Below are 24,496 nucleotides of genomic sequence, written 5' to 3'. Positions count from 1 at the left end.
GGTTTGCTTTGTCTATAGGACAAGTTGGCCCCGATAAGGATCCACTCGTTACAATCCTTCATTCCCCGGGAGCAGTTGGCTGCACTTGAGGGACCCGCTGAGATGGGGCGGTGAGTTGGTTGCCTCTTCGTCATGCTCGTCATTCTGAAAACATGTCTCCAGCAACTTGAAGCTGAATATGTGATCTCAGAGCTAGTCAATGAATAAAACGAAGAATGAAACATGACTTACTGCTAACGACTCGGGTGGTTGTGTTGTTTTGGTTTCGAATCATCATAAAATCCCACCTGCAGAGTCGAAATTGTCTTAACTCTGTAAAAGTCAATTGATTTTTATTAGTAATAATTATCAGATGAGGTGGTCTATCCTCTTCCTCATTTATATCTCCATTTGTTCTCCTCTGTTGCAAAAGAAACCTATGGTGCCTATTTAGAAATAAATCATCTCATCTGCAGCGTCATGATAAATTAAGCTGAGCAACTAATGTCTCCACTCTGTCACTATGGTAATTAGAGTTCATTCAAACCTACAGGAGCCATAATAGCTAACTGTTACATATTAAAGAAAACACAGGAGGTCCTTTGTAGCTTCAAAGAACACACCGATATTGTTTTGCTGGGGCTGGATGTGGAAGATGTCTTTCCTTCCTCTGTAAACCTCCTCCACTCTGCAACCAACACAGATGCCTCCATTCATCAGTCTTCACTGCTGACAAGCTAAAGCCACACTCCCTCTTTTGATCTCTGTGTGTCTGTGTGTGTGTGTGTGTGTGTGTGCGTGTGTGCGTGTGTGTGTGTGTGTGTGCGTGTGTGTATGTGCGAGCCTGTGTGTGTAAGGACCATCTGTGTCAGGGTACCCATCTGTAGGTGACCACACACCCCTGCCTCTCCTGCCTCTCCTGCCTCCAGGCTTTAAGATCAGCTCGGGCCGAGCGACCACCAGCCTCAGATCAGATTTACACCCCCCCCCCCCTCCCCCACACACCCACTTCTGCTCTGAAACTGCTAGAGGAGAGATTTTCAATCTGATCCTGAAACTAAAGAAAAATGTCTCATGTTTGAAGACTGAGATGAGATTGAGACACCGGTTTTTCTATTTTGCAATAGTTGTTCTGTGTGTGTGTGTGTGTGTGTGTGTGTGTGTGTGTGTGTGTGTGTGTGTGCATGTGTGTGTTTGTGTGTGTGTGTTTTGCAAAAGGGCAATAGATGCCACTGGTAGTAGAGCGTATAAACAAAATTACAATGAAAAATATACGTAGAATAAAGTTAAAGTGGATCAGTGCACGTTTCCCACTGTGGGGATTTAAATGGTGATGGTAAAATGTGTAAACTGATCACTGAGCTGTGTGGCGCTCTCAAGCAAGTCTGGTGTGGTTTGAGTTCTCACCACTGGATGTCTCACTACTGAATGGCATGTTCTGATCTGCAGAAAGGAGGACACCTTGGATTCATGCGATGTACTTAAAGGTGTGCAGGAACACAGAGATGCTTTAAGAACACCCTCCTCATATCTGAATCTTTGATGGATGTGATGGGGTTTAAACCTTAACTCACTTTACCTACCTTTTTGATGTATGCATTGGAATGACCCAATTAAAGCTGCTCTTATCAAAACAAAAATGTTACCAGTAGATCCAATTAGCACGTGGACTGGGCTGAAATTGGCTTCATTTCTAGATTTATATCACCAGCCGCAACCAACAAAAGGTGATCGTGCCTTGGAAGTTGTGGCTCCAACACTAACGGCCATTATAAAGACACAACATCTGCCATCTCTCTGGATACTCTGCTCCGTCAAAGGTGCTGTGCTAATTATCTACTGCATCTCCACCATGACAATCAGCTCAGTTGTTTATGATCCATGGAGACACACACACACACACACACTCACACACACACACACACACACACACCGATAATTTCCCAGACTGCAGTTATGCAACGTAATCTCAGTGATTCATTGGTGGAAATGTTGGCTGACACCATATGCTTGTATTTGTTGTATATATATAGGATTATCTATACTTCTGTGTTGACTCGGTGTGTTTGTGTATCTGTCTGTGTGTGTGTGTGTGTGTGTGTGTGTGTGTGTGTGTGTGTGTGTGTGTGTGTGTGTGAATGCCTCAAGAATGCTCAATAACGCGGCCCTGCCAGATATCAGTTATGTAATTGCATCACAAGTTCGTTCCTGTGAACAGTTATCTCTTCACCTCTCCAAATCTCCAGCATACTCTTTCTTTTCTCTCTTCTCCTCCCTCCGTCCCCCTTCACACTCTTGATGTAGAAGACCCCCCTCCCTCTCTTACCCGGCCGTAGCTCCATTCTTCTCCTCCTCCTCTAATTCATTATTTTGCCCCGTATCTTTTGTGCTCCCCCTCCTCTTCGTCTTCTTGTCTCTGTCTCCCGCAGACCCTTGCTGTTCCCTCGCTTTCTCACAAACCACATACTGTATATACTCCTCTCTTTTCCTTACTCCAACTCTCTCTCTTTTGCCCCACCACCAACCCCCCTCTTCCCCTGTCTCTCCAGGGTACAGTCTGTGCTGACAGCCAGTTCCTCCGGAATTGATTTCTACCCAGAATGCAGTAAAAGTCACTGAACAGAGAAGAGGAGCAACTGAGTAACAACAGCTTGAAAATCAGTGCTGTGCTGTGTGTGCGTGTGTGTGTGTGTTTGTGTGTGTGCTTTTTTTTTTTGTGTGTGTGTGTGCAATATGGGATGGACTCTCCCATTGGCTCGTGCAGACCCAATGCCATGCAGGACATTGATATACCTGTCTGTGCAATATGGTGATGGCGTGTTCGTTACACGTGAGGCTTGCCGGGGTTGTGTCTGATTCACATCAGGCCGAATGGATTTCCTGTCGCCTTGTTGCTTTTTTCTATAACCGCTAATCATTAGCTGTGCTGCTGCCTTATTAAAATCAATATCTCGTTTGATTACACACAGCTGCTGTTTATGTTCACTGGACAGTTACGGAAAAGTGACACTTGCCGACCTAGGAAGAAAGGTTAGAGGAGCAAATATTTACAAAGTAGATTCATAGTGAGTTAAAACTGTGTGTGTCCATTGGTTGTGATGGGGTGTATTTCCTGCCTTGATTTTTTTGATTTTATGATAATACATGAAAAGATTCTTCCTTTAGATGTTTAAAAATAACTAGGCCTATTTTCTTAAATTGTGTACTTGTATTATCCAAAATGTTCAAACCCAGAAAAAATCCAAGATTTGGGATCTTGGTCTCTGCCATAACTTCTGAGTCAAACAACAGTTACATCTAAATTCAGGGGCTGGATCCCTCTGTGGCCGCATTGCAAGGCCGATTATGTCACAGCGGTCAAATGTGGCCGACAAATGCATTCTTTCCTCCCCAAGAAACAAGCTCTCCCAGGGACACCATCCCGGCACAACTTATTCCAGGGACCATTGCACTTCAGTAACAAACCAGTAACAAACTCAACTGAGCAGCTTATGCTATATGTAAAAAAACGAGGCGGCACTAAAACTTTCTCTTCATTTCCAGCTTCAGCCCTGTTGCTTGGCCATGGCAATAAAGGTGGGACAAGTTGGTGGTGCCGATCACAGAAAGCCTCTGTAGACCAGACCTTTTCATTTCAGTTGGGCCTTTGCAGCCCAAAGGATGCAGCCCCTGAATTGAGACAGAGAGTTGTGTATGACGTTGAAAAGGTAGACTGCAAACCAGTCAGCCAATCATGATCCGCCTTTTTAATATCCCTCCATTGTTTGTTTTGCTCATTCAAATGCATCCCGATTATTCATGGCCATTTGCCCGGTAACGCAAATTAAACTTTAATACAATGACATCATCCGTGAACATGATTTTCAGAGGCAGTGATGGTTAAGACAACAACTCCCATGATGCCATGCTGCTTCAGAACATCATCAAAGTAGGCTTTTTGTAGTTCTTTTGACGAGTTCTTTTGATGAAGGGACACCTCGTGGCAGATGTAGAGGAAACTTTAAATATCACACAGATATTGTTTTGCCCGTGCTGGATGTGGAAGATGTCTTTTCGTTATCTGTAAACCTCCTTTAGTCTCAGAACAACACAGATGCTTCCATCCATCAGTCTTCACTGTTAAAGATCTAAAGCCACACTCCTTCTTTTGATCTGTGTATTTGTGTGTGTGTGTTAAGGTCCATCTGTGACAGGGTACCCATCTGTAGGTGAAAACACACCCCTGCCTCTCCTGTAGGATCGGCTCAGGACCACAGATCTCCCGCCACAGATCCCATTTACACCCCCCACCCACTTCTGCTCTGAAGCTGCAAGAGGAGAGATTTTTTACAAGAAAGTGTTTCAATCTGAACCAGAAAGTAAAGAAAAATGACAGCGAGCAAGCAAGGTCCTTCAGTGTTTAACTCAGCTTCATCAGAGCTGTGTGGGTGTGCTTTAATCATATTGATCTGACATCCCAATAAGACCAGCCCCAAGGTATGTGTGGGTCCATGTCAGATCCCCCGCAATTATAAGAAGAGGCTGATTGACATGAGGTCGAGATTGAGTCCTTCTGAGCCTCCAGAGATCAAATTCACCAATTAAGAAATGTGTAATTTTCATTCAGATTTAAAGATGTCAATCCCAACCCATAGACAAATGAGAGTGAACATTTGTAGATCTTATATTAAAAAAAAAAAAAAAATTAAAAACAGAGATTCATAGATACTGTTTTTTTCGTTCCCTGATGTTATTATGGATTTTTTGGGGTTAACTAACCATTTAAGAAAAATTATAATGGAGTGAGGTGGAGAGCTGGACAAAGAAAAGTAAGGTGTGTAAATGTGTATGCATGTGTGTGTGCAGCTCCTGTGTGCAGTGGCCTGATGTAATGAGCATCTGGACTGAAAGGCAATCCTCTCACTCAACGTGGGTGTGTGTGTGTGTGTGTGTGTGTGTGTGTCAGCAGGAGGTCGACGCCATCCAGTGGGTAGCAGCTGTCCCTTCTCCTTCGCATCGTGCCAGATTAAGTGGATGTGAACCTGTGGCTGTAGCAGACAGCACCGACGTGTTGGTGGGTGTGTCCCAGACTAGGTGTTCATTGATCAGTCTGGAAGGTTAGAGTCGGGTGGAGCGGGGCAGGAGAGGAATGATGTAAAGGGTGACCTAGGCAGAGAATGGAGGTGGGGAATCTCTGCCGCTCCATATCCTGTTCTTCTTTCCTTCCATCCTTTGTCTTCCTCTGGGAAATATTTCCACACCTGTTACATCATTAGTAGTATTCCTTTCATTGAAGGTTTTACTGGATATATATAGTGAGATGTATTTCTCTGCAGACTTTCCGCCAAAGTCTAATCATTTTCATGCTCAAATGCATCTGCATCTATAAATTTATACACACAGATTGAAGGTGGCATGGTGGTGCGCTGATCTCAAAATAATAAGGTTTCCGGTTTGAATCCAAGCTTGGCGGAGGGTCTTCCTGTGTTGAGTTTTCATGTTCTCCCCGGGTCTGTGGTGGTTGTTCTCCAGTTTCCTCCCACAGTGAAAAAGGCTGTCCGCTGGGATTGGCTCCAGCTCCCCCCCGCAGCCCTAAAAGGATAGATGGTAATAATAATGGATGGAAGGATGGACACACAGGTCAATTTACATGTCTTCATTTCTTTCTGCTGTATAATTTCTGCACTCTCTTCCAATAATGATGATCATTTTTACTATCAGCATTATTCTAAATGATTGATTCAAACCTGCCCTTTGCTGCCACGAAGGCCGCTGGGGATCATTACAGATTCATTTAATCGTATCTAATGATTCAAACAACACACATTACATTATCTTACACCAATGGCTGCTGGGCAAGAAAAACAGTAAATATTTAACATTAGTGTGACAATCTTGTTTCACTGAGTAAACTGCCCCTAAGCAACGCTGGCATGATGCAGTATTGCTTTAATTGTTGCACATCAGAAACTATGCTTTTACATATTATAAAATGATCAGCTGCCCTATTCTGGGAGCAGATATCACTTAATTGGTATCTCCTGAGTGACAAGGTTTCTCTAATCCTATGAGGCTGTTTCTCACATGTATGTATTGGGTGTTTTTGGAGAGAAGAAATAGAACGAGACAGATCAGAGCTACCGCTCACATCACCAGTTACCCAATGTTTTCACACAAACAAGGTTCACTAATCCATAGAGGAATAACTGCAAATGTGATGTTTCCCTCTGCGCCTCGCCACAAAGCATGCATCTGAAGACGAATATATTCCGGAGTCACGTTTCCATTGATATGCCAATGAAATGTTGGCGTTAAATAGGAAAGTGCAGATTTCTGCCGGTATAAATTATTCAAATAGTGGGGAGTCCTTAAACTCACTTAATCTACTTACTTTATCTTTCCTTGCACCCTTTCACTTTTGATAATTAATTCAAAGCAGATTAAGCATTTCAAAGAATGTAACAAGGCAGGAGACAGAGAGAGGAATGAGATAAAAGCGCAGAGAGAAAGAGAGATCAGGAAGAGGATGAGCTGAGAGAGAGAGAAAGTGATACAGACGGGGGGAAACTGCAGCTTCTGTTTCTCCATTCCGTCAGTACTGTGTCTCTCCTGGGAAAAGGAGAATATAACCCTCTAAAGTCTCCCTGTTTCATGTAGGGTCAAGATCTTTTTGATCGGGGGTGACTGGGGATACAAGTGCCGGAGGAGGGTCGGGGGGGTATTGGTGGGTGAAAAGCGAGGCGAGAGTAAACAAATTTGGAGAAGAATAGAGGATGAGTGACAGAAGATGGGGTTTAAGGGTAAGAGGACTGGGAGGAGGGGAACATCTGAGGTTGATGGGAAGATGAAGTGGACAGACAAGGATTTCACGGTGTCTGCCTCCCCCGTCGAGCTGCAGGGGGGGGGGGGGGGGAACTTCAGAGGAGCAGTTGTGGGAGGGATCATCTTCCTCACGAGCGAGTGTGTGGCAAAGTTTGAGCCGCACAGTTTTCGTACGAGATGGTTTCATATAGCAGCAGAAAAAAAAAACAAGTGTCAGCAGTTGTTGGTGTGTGTCTGTGCATGTGAACGTGTATGCATGTGTGCATGCAGCTGTTCAGGACACACAAAGAAACACACACACACGACATGGCAGTAACAGAGTGCTGCTTCCACCCTGACTCTCTTGGGGGGGGGGGGGGGGGGGCTCTACATCACAAGCTTGATATCGATTACAGGGAGATGCATCAAAGACACCAGATACTGCAGCCATATGTCCACATTAAATAACTGTGACTGTGGCACACACACACACACACACACACGCACACACACACACACACAGTCATGTCTCCATGACTTCATACGACATTACATTGACTCTTACCTTCACAATACTTACTACATCCCTAACCCTAACCCGTGCCTTAACCTCAACCTTGACCTAATCTTAACCTAAACCTGACTTTGAAACATGTATTCACGTTAAAATGTTATTATTTACATTATGGGGACTTACTTTTTGTACCTATAAGGAAGACAAGTCTCCATTATGTGAATGTGTAAGATAATTAGTTGTCGTTGCCATTGTCGTCAAGAGGCTGTTGTTGTGATCAACCACATCACTGACATTGATGAACCTCAGAGCGCCCTTTGCCTGTTTATTAAAAATGTATTGATATTGAACATATCCTGTGTCCAAATCGCACCAAATTCCATACTGCACTTCCTTGAGCCATTTAGCCTAACCAAAACCGAATCCATAACCTTAACCCTGACCAATTCATACCTAACCTTAACCTGATCACTTTTCACATCTTACCCCTAACCTTACCCAGGATCCCAGAAATGATATCTTGGCTCATTTGGTTTAGGTCCCCATGAGGGGAGAGAGAGAGAAAAACTCTCTCTCTCTCTCTCTCTCTCTCTTTCTCTCTCTCTCTCTTTCTCTCACACACACACATACACATCAATAATGCTCATCTCCCCCTGTTGTGGAAGATGCCCTCCTCCTTATATCCCTCCTCATGTTGCATGATAATTACACACACAGGTGCTCCTACTATTACACAAGTGTGGCTGAAGCCCCCTCTTCACCTACACGCACACACACACACACACACACGAACACACACACACACACACACACACACACACACACAAACACACACACACAGAGACGCGCGTTGCTATCATGTCGGCATAATTATTGCAAAAGCAGATCAGTGTGATTTTATGAAATCAGTGTCATATAACCCCCCTCTCTCTCTCTCTCATAACTCTCCATCTGCGTCTCCCTCATCCCTCTTTTTTGTGTGTGAGCTGCGGCTTTAAACAGTGGGCGTGGCTCCACTACTACGACCCGCCCTTTATGCATAGCAGCCAACTCTCCTTCTCCCGGATCATATAGTGCAGCAGTCTGCAAAGAAAAGTGACCACAGGCGGAGCCGTGTCTGTGTGTGTGTCGGTGTGTGTGTGCAGCCCCTCTGCGCCTGAACGGAATCATTAACCTCAGTTCCACCACAGCAGGGGAAGGTGGAGGAAAATAACCTCGCGTTTTTCAGGAATCATTGTGCGCGCTGCGTAATTGTGGACGCGTAAAATTGAGGATCTATGACGGCGCAGGCAGGTTTCTCACTTTCAGCACCAGGTAAAAACTATTTCTTTTTAAAAATTCTCTCTCATTCCACAGAAAGTTCCCCCACGCAAGGACGTAACTGCACAAGCTCAGGAGAAGAGTTTTGGACTGTTCGGGAGATGGATTTGGCGCTTGGAGTTCTCTGGTTTTTTGCGCAGCTTTCCGTTAATTAAACGACCTGCGCTTTTCTCCTCTCTCCTCCTCCTCCTAGTCTGTCGCAGCTGATTTCTTTGAGCTTGATACGGAGTTGAACCGAGGAGGAGCCACAGAAGCTACTTTACATATACTCCTCTGTCCTCACCGAGCAGGTTCATTGGCACAGGACAAGACAGGAGGGGTGGGGATACCTGTCCATCCAATTAATCTGTTTCCGTCTAATTTAATCACCTTGTGCTTTGTGCTGAGCAGTCAATTACACTCCCCCCCCCCCCCCCCCGTTCTCTGTCACAGTGGAGCAGGCTACTAAAACACTGTTATGTAATGAAGCGCTGTTGCGAAACTTCTCCGCCGCAACACAAAGTAGTTTAACTTTAACTGCGTTGTGTTTACGCACGGAGCGGTTTGTGAGTGCCTCTCCGGCGCGGGCTGTGATTGTTGTGCTCGGCTCTCATGTTGGCTCTGTATCCTCCGCAGACCGAGGGAACAGGGAGTGATTCACCCCCACCACGCCCCCCTCCAGCCGCCAGCCTGCAGACCCCATGCCGGGCATTAGCTCCGCCGCGCCTCGTTATGAAAGCTGGGACATGGACCACCTCGACCACTACCAGCACTATTTCTACGACGACCACGACCCGAAAGAGGATTTCTTCAAGTCTACGGCGCCCAGCGAGGACATATGGAAGAAATTCGAGCTGGTGCCGACCCCGCCCATGTCCCCGGTGCGGGCGGTCGAAGGGTCGGGACGGGTCGGGCTGCTGTGCCCGTCACTCGGGGACAAGCTGGAGTGGGTCTCGCAGGTCCTGGGGCAAGAGGACGAGCAGCAGCAGCAGCAGCAGCATCAGGAGCTGCCCTTCAAGCTGACCGCGACCAACGACTCCTTCGGGAACCTGAGCTCCATCATCATCCAGGACTGCATGTGGAGCGGCTTCTCGGCCGGCCAGCAGCTGGAGAGAGTTGTGGCGGAGCGCTGCGCCTCCTGTCCCGGGACGGCGGCGGCAGTGGCGGCCACCGCGAAAGTCGCAGCCGCGTCTGCAGCCCCGTCCCCGGGAAGGGCGCAGTGTGGCCCCGCCGACACGCCAGCCCTCAGCGGCTTGGCGGCGGACTGTGTGGACCCCGCTGCGGTGCTCACCTTCCCGTTAACCGGGGGATGCAAGAAACAAGTGTCCTCAGGTTCCGAGTCTCACACCGACTCATCAGGTCAGTAACAGATCAAATATCCAGCTTCAGTGTCCAGTTTTCTAGTTTGATGAAGTGAGCTACCGTTCCCTCCTTATATCCTCCCGCGTGTCCCTGTGATATGTTACACTATGCATTCTTCGTGCACCGGGCTCCTCATGGTATGTGGGGGACATTCCTTCTCTCCTGCAGACAGCATCTTGCTGTGGTTGGCCTCTCTCAGGCAGTGAGGGCTGGCGTGGCACATGACTGCATTGCGTTACCTTGGTGCATTCAACACATGCTTCCAGCCCAGAGAGTGACACGCCCATTGAAACATCTGCTGCCTGGCAGGGCTCCAGCAGACCAGCTGCTACCTCTGCCTGTTCCTCCAGTTTGACTTATGATAACTGTATCCTAACCACAGTCCCAGCCTCTTAAGTGACAGCATTAGAATAATGACAGTTACACATTATTGGGAACTTTTTTGGAAGAAACAAGGAGTGGAAAAGAAAGGCATCCCTTCCTCTGTACTCTAAATTTCCCCTGTCTCCCGGCCTACTCCCCCCCCCCCCCCCCTGTGAACCCATATGACTGGGTTCGGTATGCGGGCTGCCATGTGATGTTGAGCTTGGACCATGCATAATGGTGCTCGGAATGTCACAAAGGGAACTTGTGGCTGCATTCCTCCACTCAACAGGCTGCAGCGCCAATTGTGTCAGTGGGTGGATTTGGTCCCAGCCAGTCGGGCGCTGTGAATAGAGCGGGATTAGCCGTTTAGGAGGTCGGCTGGGCCTGCAGAACTCTTTGACGTGAGGCAGTATGTAACAGGGCATATAGTGTCGGCTTAGAAGAAGAGGAGAATGAGCAAATCATATGAAATCCACCTCTGCCTAATCTCCAGTAAAGAGCCTCTGTAGGGCAACTCGGTCCATATGCGCGGTAATGTGAGCTGTTATCTTTTGTCACAACGCTGATGAAAATAATAGACGGGCACCCCTCCCTCCACACCCCCTTTATCAGTCCCCTCTTTATTGTGCGATTCATGCAGAGAATCCACTTTCTGAGCAGTCGAATCCATAGAGGTGCAATTACTTTTGAAAGTGACTTCACAAGAGCATTGGAATTCTCCCAAGAGTCTAGTCAGCTGGCGGGAATCTAGTCGATAAGACCTTTCCTTACGTTTAACACGCCCACCTCCACTTAATACAGCAGCAAATGGTTTTTTAAATGTGTGAATATTAGTCAGCCTGTTTCAACAAGTTGAAGAATTGCTGATTTTCACCTTGGTGCTATTTAACCCGCGCTGTCTCTTGCCTCTCGTCCCCCACATGAATGAATAGAGAGACTTTCCACTGTAGTGAGGATTTCACAGCATTAGTGAGAGTGTGTATTTTGGTGTGTGTGAGATCATGCAGGTTTCATGAAGTAGTGTGCGTTTCATTTTTACTGAAGCATTTAATAGTGCTGAGGAGTCAGAGGGCCAGGGAGAGTGTCCAGAGGCAGGACACCTTTTTTAAATGCCTAAAGTCTAAACCACATGTTTTATTTTCCTCTAGTAAAACTTTTCCTTAATAGTTTTCTTTTGCTCTTTCAGATGATGAAGATGACAAGGATGAGGATGAAGAGGAGATTGACGTGGTGACAGTGGAGCACAAGCAGCAGCAAAAACCTCGTCGGCTAGTCAATACCCGTAAACCCGTGACCATAACGGTGCGGGCTGACCCCCTTGACCCCGGCATGAAGCGTTTCCACATCTCCATCCACCAACAGCAGCACAACTACGCTGCCCCATCCCCGGACACTCTCCCCACGCCACCTGAACCTCCTCGCAAGAGGGTACGGCAGGAGGCCTCCACACAGGCAGCCCAGCTCCACCAGAACTCTCACTACCACCAGCCCCGGCCCGGCCACACCCCTCTGAACTTAGACGGCAGAAAGTCTCATGGAACCGCGGCCGGGGTGAGGTCCGAGTCGCCAAACCTCAGCGCCTGCTCTCCTACCTCCTCCATGTCGCCTTCATCCCCTCCTTCCTCCTCCTCATCCTCCTCCTCCCCCCATATCCAATGCTCCCCATCGAAGCCCCATTTCTTCTCCCAGCCCTCCAGCCCCCAGTCCTCAGACTGTGAGGACACAGACAAGCGCAAGGCGCACAACTTCCTCGAGCGCAAGCGACGGAACGACCTGCGCTCGCGTTTCCTGTCACTGCGGGACGAGATCCCGGGCTTGGCGGACTGCCCCAAGACGCCCAAGGTGGCGATCCTGACGCGAGCCACGGAGTATCTGCAGCAGCTGCACACCAGCGAGAGGCAGAAGACTCAGGAGAGGAAGCAGCTGAAAGCCAGGCAGCTGCAGCTGCTGCACAGGCTGGCAAAGCTCAAACGCTCCTGAGTGCCAGGCCGTCACCACACACCTACACTCACAGAACTCAATGGGACTACATGAAGGAGAAAAGACACTAATGTTCACTTTGAGTTTGTCACTTTTGGAATAGTGCGGGTGGATGTTTGTTTTTTGTTATGTTTTTTCTTCTGTTTTCTATTTTTGTGGTTTGCACATTAGCTACTGAGTGATTGACAAGGCCACAAGCCGGTCTGAACAGCAAGCTAGGGATTGAACTAATGAGGAATCTTTTGGGCAGATTAATAATTTCAGTATAGATTTGTCAAACTGGTATGTTTCCCCTTAATAAAAGCGTTCTGTTGCTTGCTACTGAAAGGTCTGCTGGGACAGCTTCTAGTTGATAAACTACTACATCTGTGCCGTTTAACTGCTGCATGGTCTGGTCTGACGTCTCCTCTTTCACTCAGTCTGAAGAGCCCCCTAGATTTGATTTCCCTTCAAACTTCTGCTTTGTTATGATATTTTCCATTAACCATCAATTTCCCCTCATTCCCAGTAGCGTCTCTGACCTCTTCCCTGCTGTTTCTTCTTTGTCAGTCCCCCCGCCTCAGCAGCTACTATCTATCTTTATACCTGCTGATAATGGAGATGTAGGGGGCTGTAGTTGGACTGTACGGAGCCATGCAACAGTAACATTGCAACGGGATGGACGCGGTATGCTCAGCACCTCCTGAAATAGCTCAGGTTAAGTCCTGACGTCTGTGCCTGCAGGTTTCCACTGACTCCACTTGTGGATTTTTTCTTTTTCCTGTTTCATCAGAAATGTTTTGCCAGCAGCACTTTTGCCCACAGTAACTGCCTGTTCTGTAGCAGTATTAGGAGAAAATGAAAACAACATGTTGCCATGCAGGCATTGTTTAGAGATTCATCATATTTTTCAAGCAACAATCTGCAAAAAAAAAAATTGTGAAAATGTTGATTTCACACCCTTATTGTTGTGTGATGGAGACCAGCCAAAGGGTGAATGTCTACTTCAGTTAATTAACCAAAAGAAACTCTTAGAGAGCATTTTCAATTGAATCTGTATGTCTGAGATGCCAACTTCTGCTTGGAGAGGAAACCAACTGAGTTCCAACTGTATATTTCCTTTTTTTTTTGTTACCTGCATTTGATGTAATGCCTTTAGAAGCCTTTCAATGTACGCAGACTAAACTGTTGGATGTTATGTATATAGTACCCTTACTGTACAGTCCCTTCCAAACCAAAAACCAGAGCTGTCTACTATTCATCCTGGTTTTCGTTCGGCCTTGTGTAACTGACACCGGGGCCAGGCTTGCTGGCTTTTCAAAGATAACTCAAAGCTTCTATTTTTGTTTAAAAAAAGGAAAAAAATAATTGAGAAAAAAAAAGAAGAGTCAAAATAAAAACACTCACTGAACATTGATCACACTAGCCACTTTGTCATACATTTTTGTTTTTAAAATGCATTCTTGTTTTCATTACTTTTTCTTTCTTTCCGGGTTTCTTTATTTGTATAAGTCGAGAGTTGACAAAAAGTTTTATACTATATTTTCCTACCGAGCTGTGTTTCAGTGTGAGCTAATTATTTTTGTTATGTAGCTGGCAGGGGCTCTACTGGTGGATTATGTGCTGAAAATTGGGCGGATAAGGTCTTCTTTCTCTGACGCTCCGTCTGGATTGGAGAGCACCTAAAAGCTCCCGGACTCACTGGAGCCGTAGTGCTCTCTTAAATCTGGTGTGGCGAGAGGTGGTGGGCTGCTTAAGAGGATCACCTGATTAAACTTCTGTCTCTGTGTAGCCTTTAGTGACCTTAATGTTACTGCTTTCTCTGCTCTTCTCTGAAAGCCCGGTGCTCCCTATTGTCCCACAAGCCATGCGACGGAACACTGTAGTCCTGGATCTAGTACTCTAAATGACTATCACAGCGTGTAGCGTCATACTCTCCTCTTATCAGTACTCAGGAAACCCTGTCATCTGTAGCTCTTGCGAAAGGCCCATAGACTGTGCTTGAGGAAAAAAACTCCCCAGAAATGTGTGTATGTATATAACATAACCTCAGAAAACATCCTTAGAGATGAGAATTCAAAAATTTGATCTGAGGATTCATGTACTTTGTTCAGGATATCATCATTAATATTTCCCTTTTTCCTCTTCCTCTAAAAACACCGCTACTTAATTCAGCACAAACCACCAGTAGCCCCTGATTTATAGATTTTTTTTCTCCAATAGGGTGCACCCTTCAGCAGTGGTTTGCCCTGTATTTTTTTTTTTATCTTATTTGTTTGGTAGCAGTGGACATTGCTATATACTTTGGGTTTTCAATGTCGGTGATTTTTGGAGCCTTGTCTCAGCACTTTGTTTTTTTCTGTACCTCATAAGCCTCTATATATGAAGAGTAAGTCAGAAAATTAATAAATTTCATGGTTTGACATCATAAATTAACATGTTTTTGTCGTCCCTGTTTGTCTCTCTCACACACACACACACGTGCACAAGAATAATAATCCTTATCTCGCTGAATCAAACGAGGTGGTAACCATCCAAGGGTTAATCCTGACAAACACATCTAGATCATTCAAATCCCAGCATGTTGCTTCACGGTCAGAGTCACAGTCTTGTTGTTTTGTTCTCTTTGCTTCCCATGCAAAACCACCTGTATGAGTGAGCGTACATCCCCCCCCCCCCCCCCCCCCCCTTCGCCATTTGTTCTGAGCAGCCTCCAATGTAACACATCCTGGCATCCTTGCCATGGCAACAAGCATCTGCGCTGGCAGCTGTAGAGCTCAGGCAGTTTCCATAGAAACGATAGCAGCTCCTCACTCTGCAGTCTTTCCTGTTCACACACATTGTGAATGTTATCAACCATCTGATGTGGTCACAAATGCAGCAACAGGGAGGGTAAAGTGTTCTGACATCTTATTGGCTGATTCTTCTTTTCTTAAAAAAAAAACTTATACTGGTTTTAATCCAGTTAAATTAAAGGTGAAGCAGTAGGAGCCAATCAGAACGTTATGTGCACCATAAAGGTGCATAATAATGACATCTATTAATCTGAAAACGAAAGACCCGCCCCCCCTGCCTCATCCACAAGTTGCTACAGTAACGGCTGCCTGTTGCCTGGTAACAGAGCCCACCTTTTGATTCTGCTCCGGCTGCGCATGCGCAGTGACGTCAGAAGGCAGCGGCATCATGGCGGCGTCCACTCGCAGCATGCAGGGCGCCGTGCGGAGAGCGATTTCCCCGGCGCTGGTGGTGATTCTGGGAGCCACGGGCACCGGGAAGTCCAAGCTGGCGATCGAGATCGGAAAGCGGCTTCAGGGGGAAATAATCAGCGCCGACTCCATGCAGGTAGGAGCCGCGGGGACACGAGGACAAGGCGCAGGGAGACCTGGACATGGCAGCCACAGTGCTCTGGATAACAGAGAGATAAAAGCGAGTTAAACGTGCGATATGTCGTCGCAGTAATGCAGATTACAAGAGGCTAAATATCACTGCGTCACAAACACAACCGAGGGAATGTTGAAGAGTGAGGCTGTTAACAGCAGACTGCACCCGGTCGTGTCCAGCACCTTCCACCGTTGATCTCATGGTTGATCTCACGGGCACGAGTCCAGCCTGCCTGCAGGAGGCTGCAGGGACATGACAGCTGAGCAACAACACATGACTAAATGATTTAATAACTACACGCAACAGACTTTCTGCAGAGATCAGCTCAAACGCAGTGCAGGCACACCAAGTAGCAGCACAGTGACTTATCTCAGAACACACACACACGCACACACACACACCTAGAGGTAAAGAAGTCTGTGCACATTAAACAAGACAGATCATCTATCAATGAGTCCTCCACTGATCGTCCCTCGCATGTGTCTTTGTAAATGTCCCAGCTGCCCCGATTCTTTCATCTCATAAGATATGGCTCAGCTTCAAGTCTGTGATTTGTAATGTCAACATGCACCCCATAAGTAGTTTAGATTCAAAGTGTCATCCTCTAATCAAATTGCGTCTTCTATAAAGAGTTGCAAAGAAAAAAATACACATTTCAAATAAGCAAATATAAAATTAAATATGAATAGAAGCAAAAGACGTATTCAATAAAATGTTAACACGAGTCGAGGTAGCGGAGCCGCCAAAAGCAACAATAGCAGCACAGGGACTGATCTGTATAAAGGTATAAGTATGATTAATAATGTGAATGATATAAATATTGCACAACGATTTAAATAGTATGATACATGATAGTTATTGCACGTTGGTTTAAGGTATCAAAGGAAGATGATGGTTATGATAAATATATAGCGAGAAAATTGATGCACAAATAGTATAAATAGAGAGAGAATGAGATATAAACCTTTTAAAAGAACTTAATTTCGCAATGTCAGTTTAGTGCGACCTAAATCTGTGAGACACCACATTGAAAATAGCCAGTTAAGCTTAAAGTTTCAGTGTGTAAGGCTTAGGTAAACAGGATCTATTGGCAGAAATGTAATATAAAATAAATAATCCTCGTGATTTTTTCACTAGTGTGTTTCATCTAACTTGAATGAATTGTTGTTTTCCTAACCCTAGACTGGGCTCTTTATATTGAAATACTTTATATTTACATCGGGAGTGGGTCCTCTCTACGGAGGCCGCCATGTTTTTACAGTAGTCTGAACAGGACAAACTAAACACCTTTTGAGTTTTTTTGACAACTGAAGGTTACCACAGGTTCTCTTTCATGTTTGGAAGGGTAGGTTGACGTTAGGGGTATTCATCTGCAACATGCAACTTCACCACTAGATGTCACTAAATTCTACACACTGAACCTTTAAGGTGCGACTTTTCTTATATGAAAACCCCATTTAATTGTTAATCTTAGATGAAAAAATTGTGAAAAACAGTTGATCCAACTCAAAGAAATAAAAATGTAACATTATATGCAGAGCACTCAGCACTGTGGATAGACTATACAGCATGGGTGATAAAATAAGAAAACACTCAAACATTTATGGTTATAGATGACTAATTTGCAATCCATGATCAAATCAAAAATTGCACTCTGCATAATGGCATCAGGTGAGAGTTGTGTAGGGATACTTTGATGAAAGTGTCTAGCATGTACTGCAGATGTTGCACAGGGAGTTTTGAATGGTCATTATTGTCATTTAAGAAACTGTAGATACTGAAAAATTGTAAATACACATGTATAAAATGGGCCTCAACTTGATAGTTAGAGCCCAGTGCTGTGAGTCTGCTGTATTCAGATAGGCATGTGTGCGTGTGCGTGTGCGCGTGTGTGTGTGTGAGCGCACCAGAACAATTAAGAACTGTCATGCTTGCGTCACTACTCTTCTCTCCCTCAGCCATGCTTTGCACCCTTGTGGTTCTCAGGCTCTGTCACCAAAGCAACCACGGGGTGCGCACATAAAAGTAAAGGTTGGATACTGGTTTGAGTCTGGGTCACCTTAGAGCACCATAATGTCACGTACGTTCACACACACTCAGCACCCTTTATTCGAGGTTTAATCAGGTTTATTTCTCCTGCCTCAGCACCACCCTCCTGCCCTTCGGTGTGGATTGCCCTTAGGAGTGTGTGTGTCCCTGCGGAGGAGCGATTCCTCCAACAGTCACCTGGTACTGGGTAAACTGGGTTACGCTAATAACATGTCAGCCCAGAATATCTCAACCACCAGCAGCAGCAGCTCTGGTGGAGGGGAACATTGGCCTAGTTGCAGCACAGCAGCCCCAGCCTGTCTCTGCAGACCTGTTGCTGCCCTCTTGTTGGTGTGTGTGATGCTGGGAGAGACGTGTAGACACAGAGTGAGTGAGAAAGAGACTGCTTCTGTGAGAACGAGGCTGTGTATAGGCTAGAGCTGGCCTGTGTTGTCTTTGGGATAGGAAACAGTCTGGTCTTGTTTGGGAGAAAGCAGCATTGTGCTGAGCTGGTGCATATTTAGTGCCGCGCTACGCCAGCCCAGCAGCTGATGGTGAATGGGCACGCTGTGGCCACTGGGAAGTGTCCATTGTCCCGCGGAGAATTGGTTCCCACACTCCCAAACACTCCTATTGTGTTATCATCGATCCCCCTCTCTCCTCCTGCCCCTGGCCCATGCCCCCAGCCCACAGTTCATTGGACATGCAAGGGGATATTATTCACTCATTAAAAGAACATGCTATCTATGGCACACACACACAAGTGCTGTGCTGTACTGTCATTGAATGAAGCTCAGTCAAAGTAGTGTAAACCCCCGTGGTTCCCAAAGTGGGGTCTGAGGACCAGCAGGGGGTCCTTCAGAGGCTTCCAGCTTTACTGTCACGGCTCTTTTATGGGAAAATGTGAGCATCTTTGTACGATTTTTTAATTTGTCACCCACAATGATCTCGCTTGACATCCACAAGTCTAAAATGAATCATTAATTTAAAGTCTTTCACAGAGAATCCGGGGTTCCTTTGCACCAAATGAGAAGAATCCAGAACTGGGTTAGTAGTACAGTACATCACATCCTTTACTAAATTTAACTGCACTCGATGCCCTTTCACATTTCATTTCCTCATGTTCTTTTTCTTGCACAGTTTTTCAAAATCTATTTGCAATAGATTCTTAGGCTTAAGGGCTGTGTGATATGACTTAAAATGAAATGTCATAATTATTTCAAACGTTTATCTTTATTATGATTAATGTACAGTTATTTTATGCCCCGAAATTCTTTTTAACGAAATATCTGACATGAGCAGAATTAAGTCAGTGATAGGTTCTAAATGTGAGTTTTGATTTACAAGCATCTACATAATGTCTTGCATTACTTATATTATACTTATATGTGACTTTATGTAACTTCTCTGGCCTCAAACCAAGTGTTAGAAGGGTGTATACAATTTATAAATTCAATATTAGAACGTTACAGAGTAATAACTTGAGACCTGTTTTTTGGTACCACATTAAGGTCAAAGGTGACTGTTGCAATGATTGTTTAAATCTGAGCTTTTGATGAGCTGACATCATTTGTTAAAGCGTGACCTCAGGAGAGGGTGATTTATTAAGCCGCTGCTCGCTGACAGCGCTTTGCGAGGCATTATTTGTAATGAGAGGCGGTTGACACAGGCTGCTCCAGTAAGGATAGAGTGAGTGCACTTCAGTGGTGATTCATGCTGAGCCTGAAACATTAGATGAGTCTGCTCAAAGCCGTTTTCACTGTTCAAAAACGCTGCCTTGTGTATGTTGGGCTGAACATCACTGCAGGGGAATGTTCCGTCTCCTGTCTCACTCATCATTTGATCAACATTGGCACACTGTCCATGTTTTTTTACACGTCTTGTCTGTCACTTCTTTTTTATCTCCACATGTGCAGCTTTGTTTGCAAACAGGAAGGATCAGAAAGGTCATTCAGGTGATTCTATCTGCTTTAGCTGAGGATGATATACAGAGGCAACTTTATGGTGAAGTACAATACATTTCTTACAGTGTTGATTAAGTCCGTTTTAAGAGTCTTTAATACTGTTTGTTTCAATATAGATTCTGGGGCAGTTTATGAACAAAGTAGAGTTTGGAAGTTTGGAAACGATAACGTACACGCTCACAACCACTTGCTGAATAATCAATTACAAGTGATGCTGAGCCTGTTGTCTTTGCTAACAGCTGATTTGCTGCATTTTATAATGATACAACTGTGGCGGCTATATCTTAGATATTTTTTAACACACAGGTTCACTATATTCAAATAAGTGCTGCCTGGAAACTTAAAAGTTAATCTAAATGGATCGTTACAAGACTTTTCATTAGTAATGCAAAGGGATGCAAAGTCTATTCAATTATGAGTTAATTGGCTAAATCACACAAAACCACCAGAGCAATTTATTTAATACTTCAAGATTTGAATCTCCCCAAATTGTCCACTCTTTAAGCAAAGGTTGTGTCCGTTATGGTTTTTGTGTCTGAGCAGATCTGTAATGTGCTAACTTTTGACAAAATAAATAGTTTTAGTAAAGGTTGTAAAGGGGGTGGGCCTGTGTGTGTGTTGGCAGGTCTTTGGAGTCATTTACTAAAGGGGCCATCAGAGGCCCTCAAGGCCAATTTAACAGGTCATGCACATTCATAGACCATTAGGCTGCATTCGTTTGTGGAAATATTGGAAGTATCGGGGGCCAGTGATTCACACGTGTATGAAAGAAGAAGCTGTCGTAAAGCGAGCCTGAGCACTGCAAGTTGTGATAAAGGCGGAGAAATTATAAGGCTTATTCATTTTCTGGTGAGAAACGTGCACGAACATTCTGGAAGCTTCCATGTGTCACACTGGTACTTGTAGCACCATTGAATTAGAATCAAGGAGGTAAGGGCTAATTTTTTAATTAAAAAATTTGATGGTCATGCTTAAACCGCTGTGAGGCTGAAAGGTTGTGCCTATTATTGGCCAGGCACACACCCACACACACACAAATACACACACAAAATGACACACACACACACACACACACACACACACACACTCCCCTGCATCAACTGCAATCTACGTACTAAACACATCCCACACTCAAAAACTGTGCAGCTATGTGTTATATCCCTCTAATCCGCTTGCAGTCATCCCTCCTCCTCCTCCTCTCTCTCTTTCTGTGCATATCATTTTGTCTCTTTCTCTCTCTCTCTCTCTCTCTCTCTCTCTCTCTCTCTCTCTCTCTCTCTCTCTCTCTCTCTCTCTCTCTCTATCCTCCTCCCTCTGTCTCTCTATCTGTCTGGTGTGGCTATGACCTGTCTGGGCTTTGACGTATCTGTTTGTATTGTAAGTGAACGATGGCGCCGCCTCCCACATCCGATTTATGATGCATCTTTATAAGTGATTGTAAGCCTTTGTAGGTGCAAGCCAAAAAACAGAGCTGATGAACTGTTATTTTAGTTGCATGTATGCGTGTGTGTTTGCGTGCAGTCCGCGGGTGTGGCGATGCGGTCACCGCTACAGTAAAGTGGCGAGGGAGAGGAGGATGGCAGCATGGTGGACGAGGAAGAGGAAGGGGGGGGTGGGGGATGGGTGGGTGTGCAGTGCCATGAATGATTTATTAGTCTGGCATTACTGGGCCATTCCCCACAGAGAGAGGAGAGAGGAGGATGGAGGGCTACATTGTTGAAGGATGCTGCCTTGAGTGGGAAGGATAGAGGAGGTGAAAAAAAAGAGGCAGAGAGGAGGAAGGAAGGGATTCAGAGAGGAGGATATAAATGTAGAGCCAGCTTACAGTTTGTCTGTCGGGCCGTGTCCAGGGGTCAGACTAAGGACAGAAATGTTTCCGTCTTCCTCTCTGCACCAGGGCTGACCTACAACAACTGACCCGGCTATTGTCTGTGATCACGGCTCTCAACATGTCGGCTTTTTACACCAGTGAATTGTTCATGTAAATGTTATCAGTCAAGGGCAAATTTGAAGGAGCTCTGATGTGCTCCTATTAATATTTATATTGGAAATGGTCCGGATGTGTTTATTTATTTAATTTACAGCAAGGTGCTATACAGTGCAGACACATTCATACAGCGCTTCTGTATGCAGGGCTTTTTTCTATGCCACACCATTCACACCCTGTCGGAGGCAATTTGGGGTTCGGTATCTTGCCCAAGGACACATCGGAGTGCAGATTGGATGAGCCAGGTACTGAACCACCAACATTGTGGTTGCTAGATGACCCGCTCTACCTCCTGAGCCACAGTCGCTAAGCCAAATGTGCCGATTCTGATTCTCAAACTCTGATTATTGTCTGATACCGAAGTACTGATCAAATACCAGGGATCTTGTTCCTCCATAACATACAGGATGTGGCCTGGTATCGATAAGAGCTTTGCGTTTCATTGGCTCACAAAGTCTATTTGGATCAGATTCGTTTGGCCAATTAATTAGGTACATTATTGGCGCGGATACTGCTGGATCAGCATCACTGCTACATCAGTGTAATACTACACTGCAAGGTCTGCTTCATCTCCTTCTTAGGCTTTCTCTGAATCTTATTATATGTCTCAATGAGTGTTTGTTCTCTCTGTCTCTTTCTTTTTTCCCGCACTCCTCTATCTCTCTTGCCCTCGTTCTTTCTTTTTGCCAACCCCCCCCCACTAACCTCCTTATTTATGTGGCAGAGGAACAGCTGTCTCGTGCAGGGCGTAAGGTTGGCCAGGCCGGCCGGCTGGCTGCAGGCTCCGTAGAGCTCGAACACTGAGCTCATTGTCTCACTCTCACACTCACACATAGACATTCCTCTCTTCTTGCACACAAGCCACTCCGTCACCTCAGTTCTCACCCATTCACATCCATTTGAGAGCAGGAAAGAGTAGGCAGCTGAACCCACGTTTGCTGGGCTTCCATTGAAGTGTCTTAATGCGAATTATGACGTTTGCAATAAGCTGATTGTGATAAGCTGGAAAATGGTAGAAAAGTGACACAACACTACATCACAACACTACATCACAACACTACATCCAACACTACTACACTGCCGTTGGAGTTAAATGCAGCCTCAGAGTTTTCAAACTAAAACGGAGACAGCATCTATTTCCGAAATTCTCAGTTTTAGCATCTCTAAAACTCCAGAGGAGTGAGGACGCCAGGCGTATCCGTAGCAGTCAATGCATTTTCGAGAAAACTTAGAAGTATGGATGCAGCCTAAGACTTGAACATTTATGGTTTTTATCCCTTTGTAGTTTAGAGCTGGCTGTAAAAATATCTGTCCACCTACAAATCTTGTGCATAGCTCGTTGTCCATTAGAAGAAAAGTGCTCAGTGCATTTCCTTGTTTGGTCTTCAGATAGAATATAAAAATGACCAAAATGACCAGCATTAACTGCGACCAAACCACTCAAATCACAACTAATTCATTTTCCCTTCAGGTGAAATAACATTGTGTAGACGCCTGTAGTTTTCATACCAACTCAAAAAGTCTCTAGTCAGCTAAATGACATGTAATGTAATGTCTCTGTAATAAAAGTCGTGCTCCTGCTGAACTTTCTTCTTCGTGTCCTTTGCCCTGCCCCCCCCACGATTTATGTTGGTACTGCCCGGTTTGTTATTACATCATCGTAGGACAAAGAATACGGATAGAAGGATCTGTCTGTTTCTATATAAGGTGAGCATAATCAAGCCTTTATTATACTGTAGATCCTCCCTCCATCCCGGCTGATGGAAAAAATTCCCATATCTTTCAGAATCTTACTCCAGAAAACGCTTAGTTACTCGCCCCCGCCCTCCTCCTTTATTGTGACATCTTCTTCCAAACGTATAAACATGATTAGTTGTGTTGATTTTTATATCTGATTCCTCTGAGCTGTAACATCAAAGCAATTTGTAGCTCATTTCCACCACCTCTACTGTAAGGCTTAATTTATTTCTCATCTTCCCTCTCATTTGCAGCTTCCCCTCAAAGCGTTTTTCTCCTCACATCTTGCACTCAAGTGGCTTTTTACATTTTGTTTCTGATTTGCAGGCCTGTAGTGTTATGCCTTGTCCCGTTTAAGGCAAAATTAAGATCTTCACAGTATGTTTCTGTTAACTCTCTCACAGGAGAGCACCTAAATGTACATGAGGGAGTGGTTACATAACGATTAGCTGCTTGTTCTCACTGGCAGGTAAGAATGGGCTGAGTGAGAGGGATTGCCAGGAGGCGGAGGAACGATAGAAGAGACTGCTTGAGCAAAAAGAGAGGCAAGATCGAGGAGAATCAGGGGCTGTTCCCAGCTGACATTGGGAGGGAGGCAGGGTACACCCTGGAGAGGTCCCTAGTATATCGTAGGACCAACATAAAGAGAAAATAACCCTTCCCATCTATCGGTAATTAAGGGGGCTTAACCCTACCGTGTTTGGTCCGGACCACTGGACCTTTCAGTTTAGTCTGAACCAAAATAGCACGTGTGAGAAGAGCCTCGGACAAAAAGTTATGACCTAAAGAGCTGGTTCGGATCTAGCTGAACCATGGATTCGGTTCATTTTGGGTAGTTCCGATATTTTGGGACCAGTTGTAGGAAGTTGAGACGGTATTAGAGAAGAAGAAGAAGCAGAAGGTCACAGAATCGCCTGTACTCTCCCCCACAGAAGATATCATGTTTGAACGACAAGGAGTGTTCACTTTGCTGGTAGTGATACCATTAGGATATAATAGTAGCAACGAAATTAAGAAAGGGAACCGTTTCATGTATTTTCTTCAATTCAAATGGAAAGACACTTTCTTTTTTTGCCAACTGACAACATGGCAATGTCAGACACATGCCCAACTACAAATTCAATCAGTGAAGTAGGCTAT

The 24,496-nt window shown here is 45.2% G+C and overlaps 3 protein-coding genes across 5 annotated transcripts in view; 2 read left to right on the top strand and 1 right to left on the bottom strand.

The window, feature by feature from the left end:
• Positions 1-24,496, bottom strand: part of yars1 (tyrosyl-tRNA synthetase 1) — a 160,576-nt gene that overhangs the window by 33,902 nt on the left and 102,178 nt on the right. The gene's annotated exons all lie outside the window — the stretch shown is intronic.
• myclb (MYCL proto-oncogene, bHLH transcription factor b) lies at positions 8,347-14,695 on the top strand. Its single transcript, XM_053446179.1, has 3 exons — positions 8,347-8,587; positions 9,209-9,931; positions 11,487-14,695. Exons 2-3 carry the CDS (start codon positions 9,274-9,276, stop codon positions 12,278-12,280), a joined length of 1,452 nt encoding a protein of 483 aa, XP_053302154.1. The 5' UTR covers positions 8,347-8,587; positions 9,209-9,273; the 3' UTR covers positions 12,281-14,695.
• Positions 15,443-24,496, top strand: part of trit1 (tRNA isopentenyltransferase 1) — a 37,904-nt gene continuing 28,850 nt past the window's right edge. For 2 of the 3 annotated variants that reach the window (XM_053446177.1, XM_053446176.1), the window contains exon 1: positions 15,443-15,601. In XM_053446177.1, the coding sequence (XP_053302152.1) occupies positions 15,443-15,601 (159 nt within the window). The remainder of the gene's footprint in view (positions 15,602-24,496) is intronic. The other variant, XM_053446178.1, reaches the window with a different exon arrangement.

The sequence above is a fragment of the Pleuronectes platessa genome, chromosome 18 (assembly GCF_947347685.1).
Source record: "Pleuronectes platessa chromosome 18, fPlePla1.1, whole genome shotgun sequence".
Taxonomy (NCBI): Eukaryota; Metazoa; Chordata; class Actinopteri; order Pleuronectiformes; family Pleuronectidae; genus Pleuronectes; species Pleuronectes platessa.
This window is presented reverse-complemented; position numbering and strand designations above follow the sequence as displayed.

Excerpts from the sequence above, each read along its gene's own strand:
- myclb (XM_053446179.1), top strand. The coding sequence starts at position 9,274 with ATGCCGGGCATTAGCTCCGCCGCGCCTCGTTATGAAAGCTGGGACATG. Across the intron at positions 9,932-11,486 it reads GTCTCACACCGACTCATCAG|ATGATGAAGATGACAAGGAT; the intron begins GTCAGTAACAGA and ends TTGCTCTTTCAG.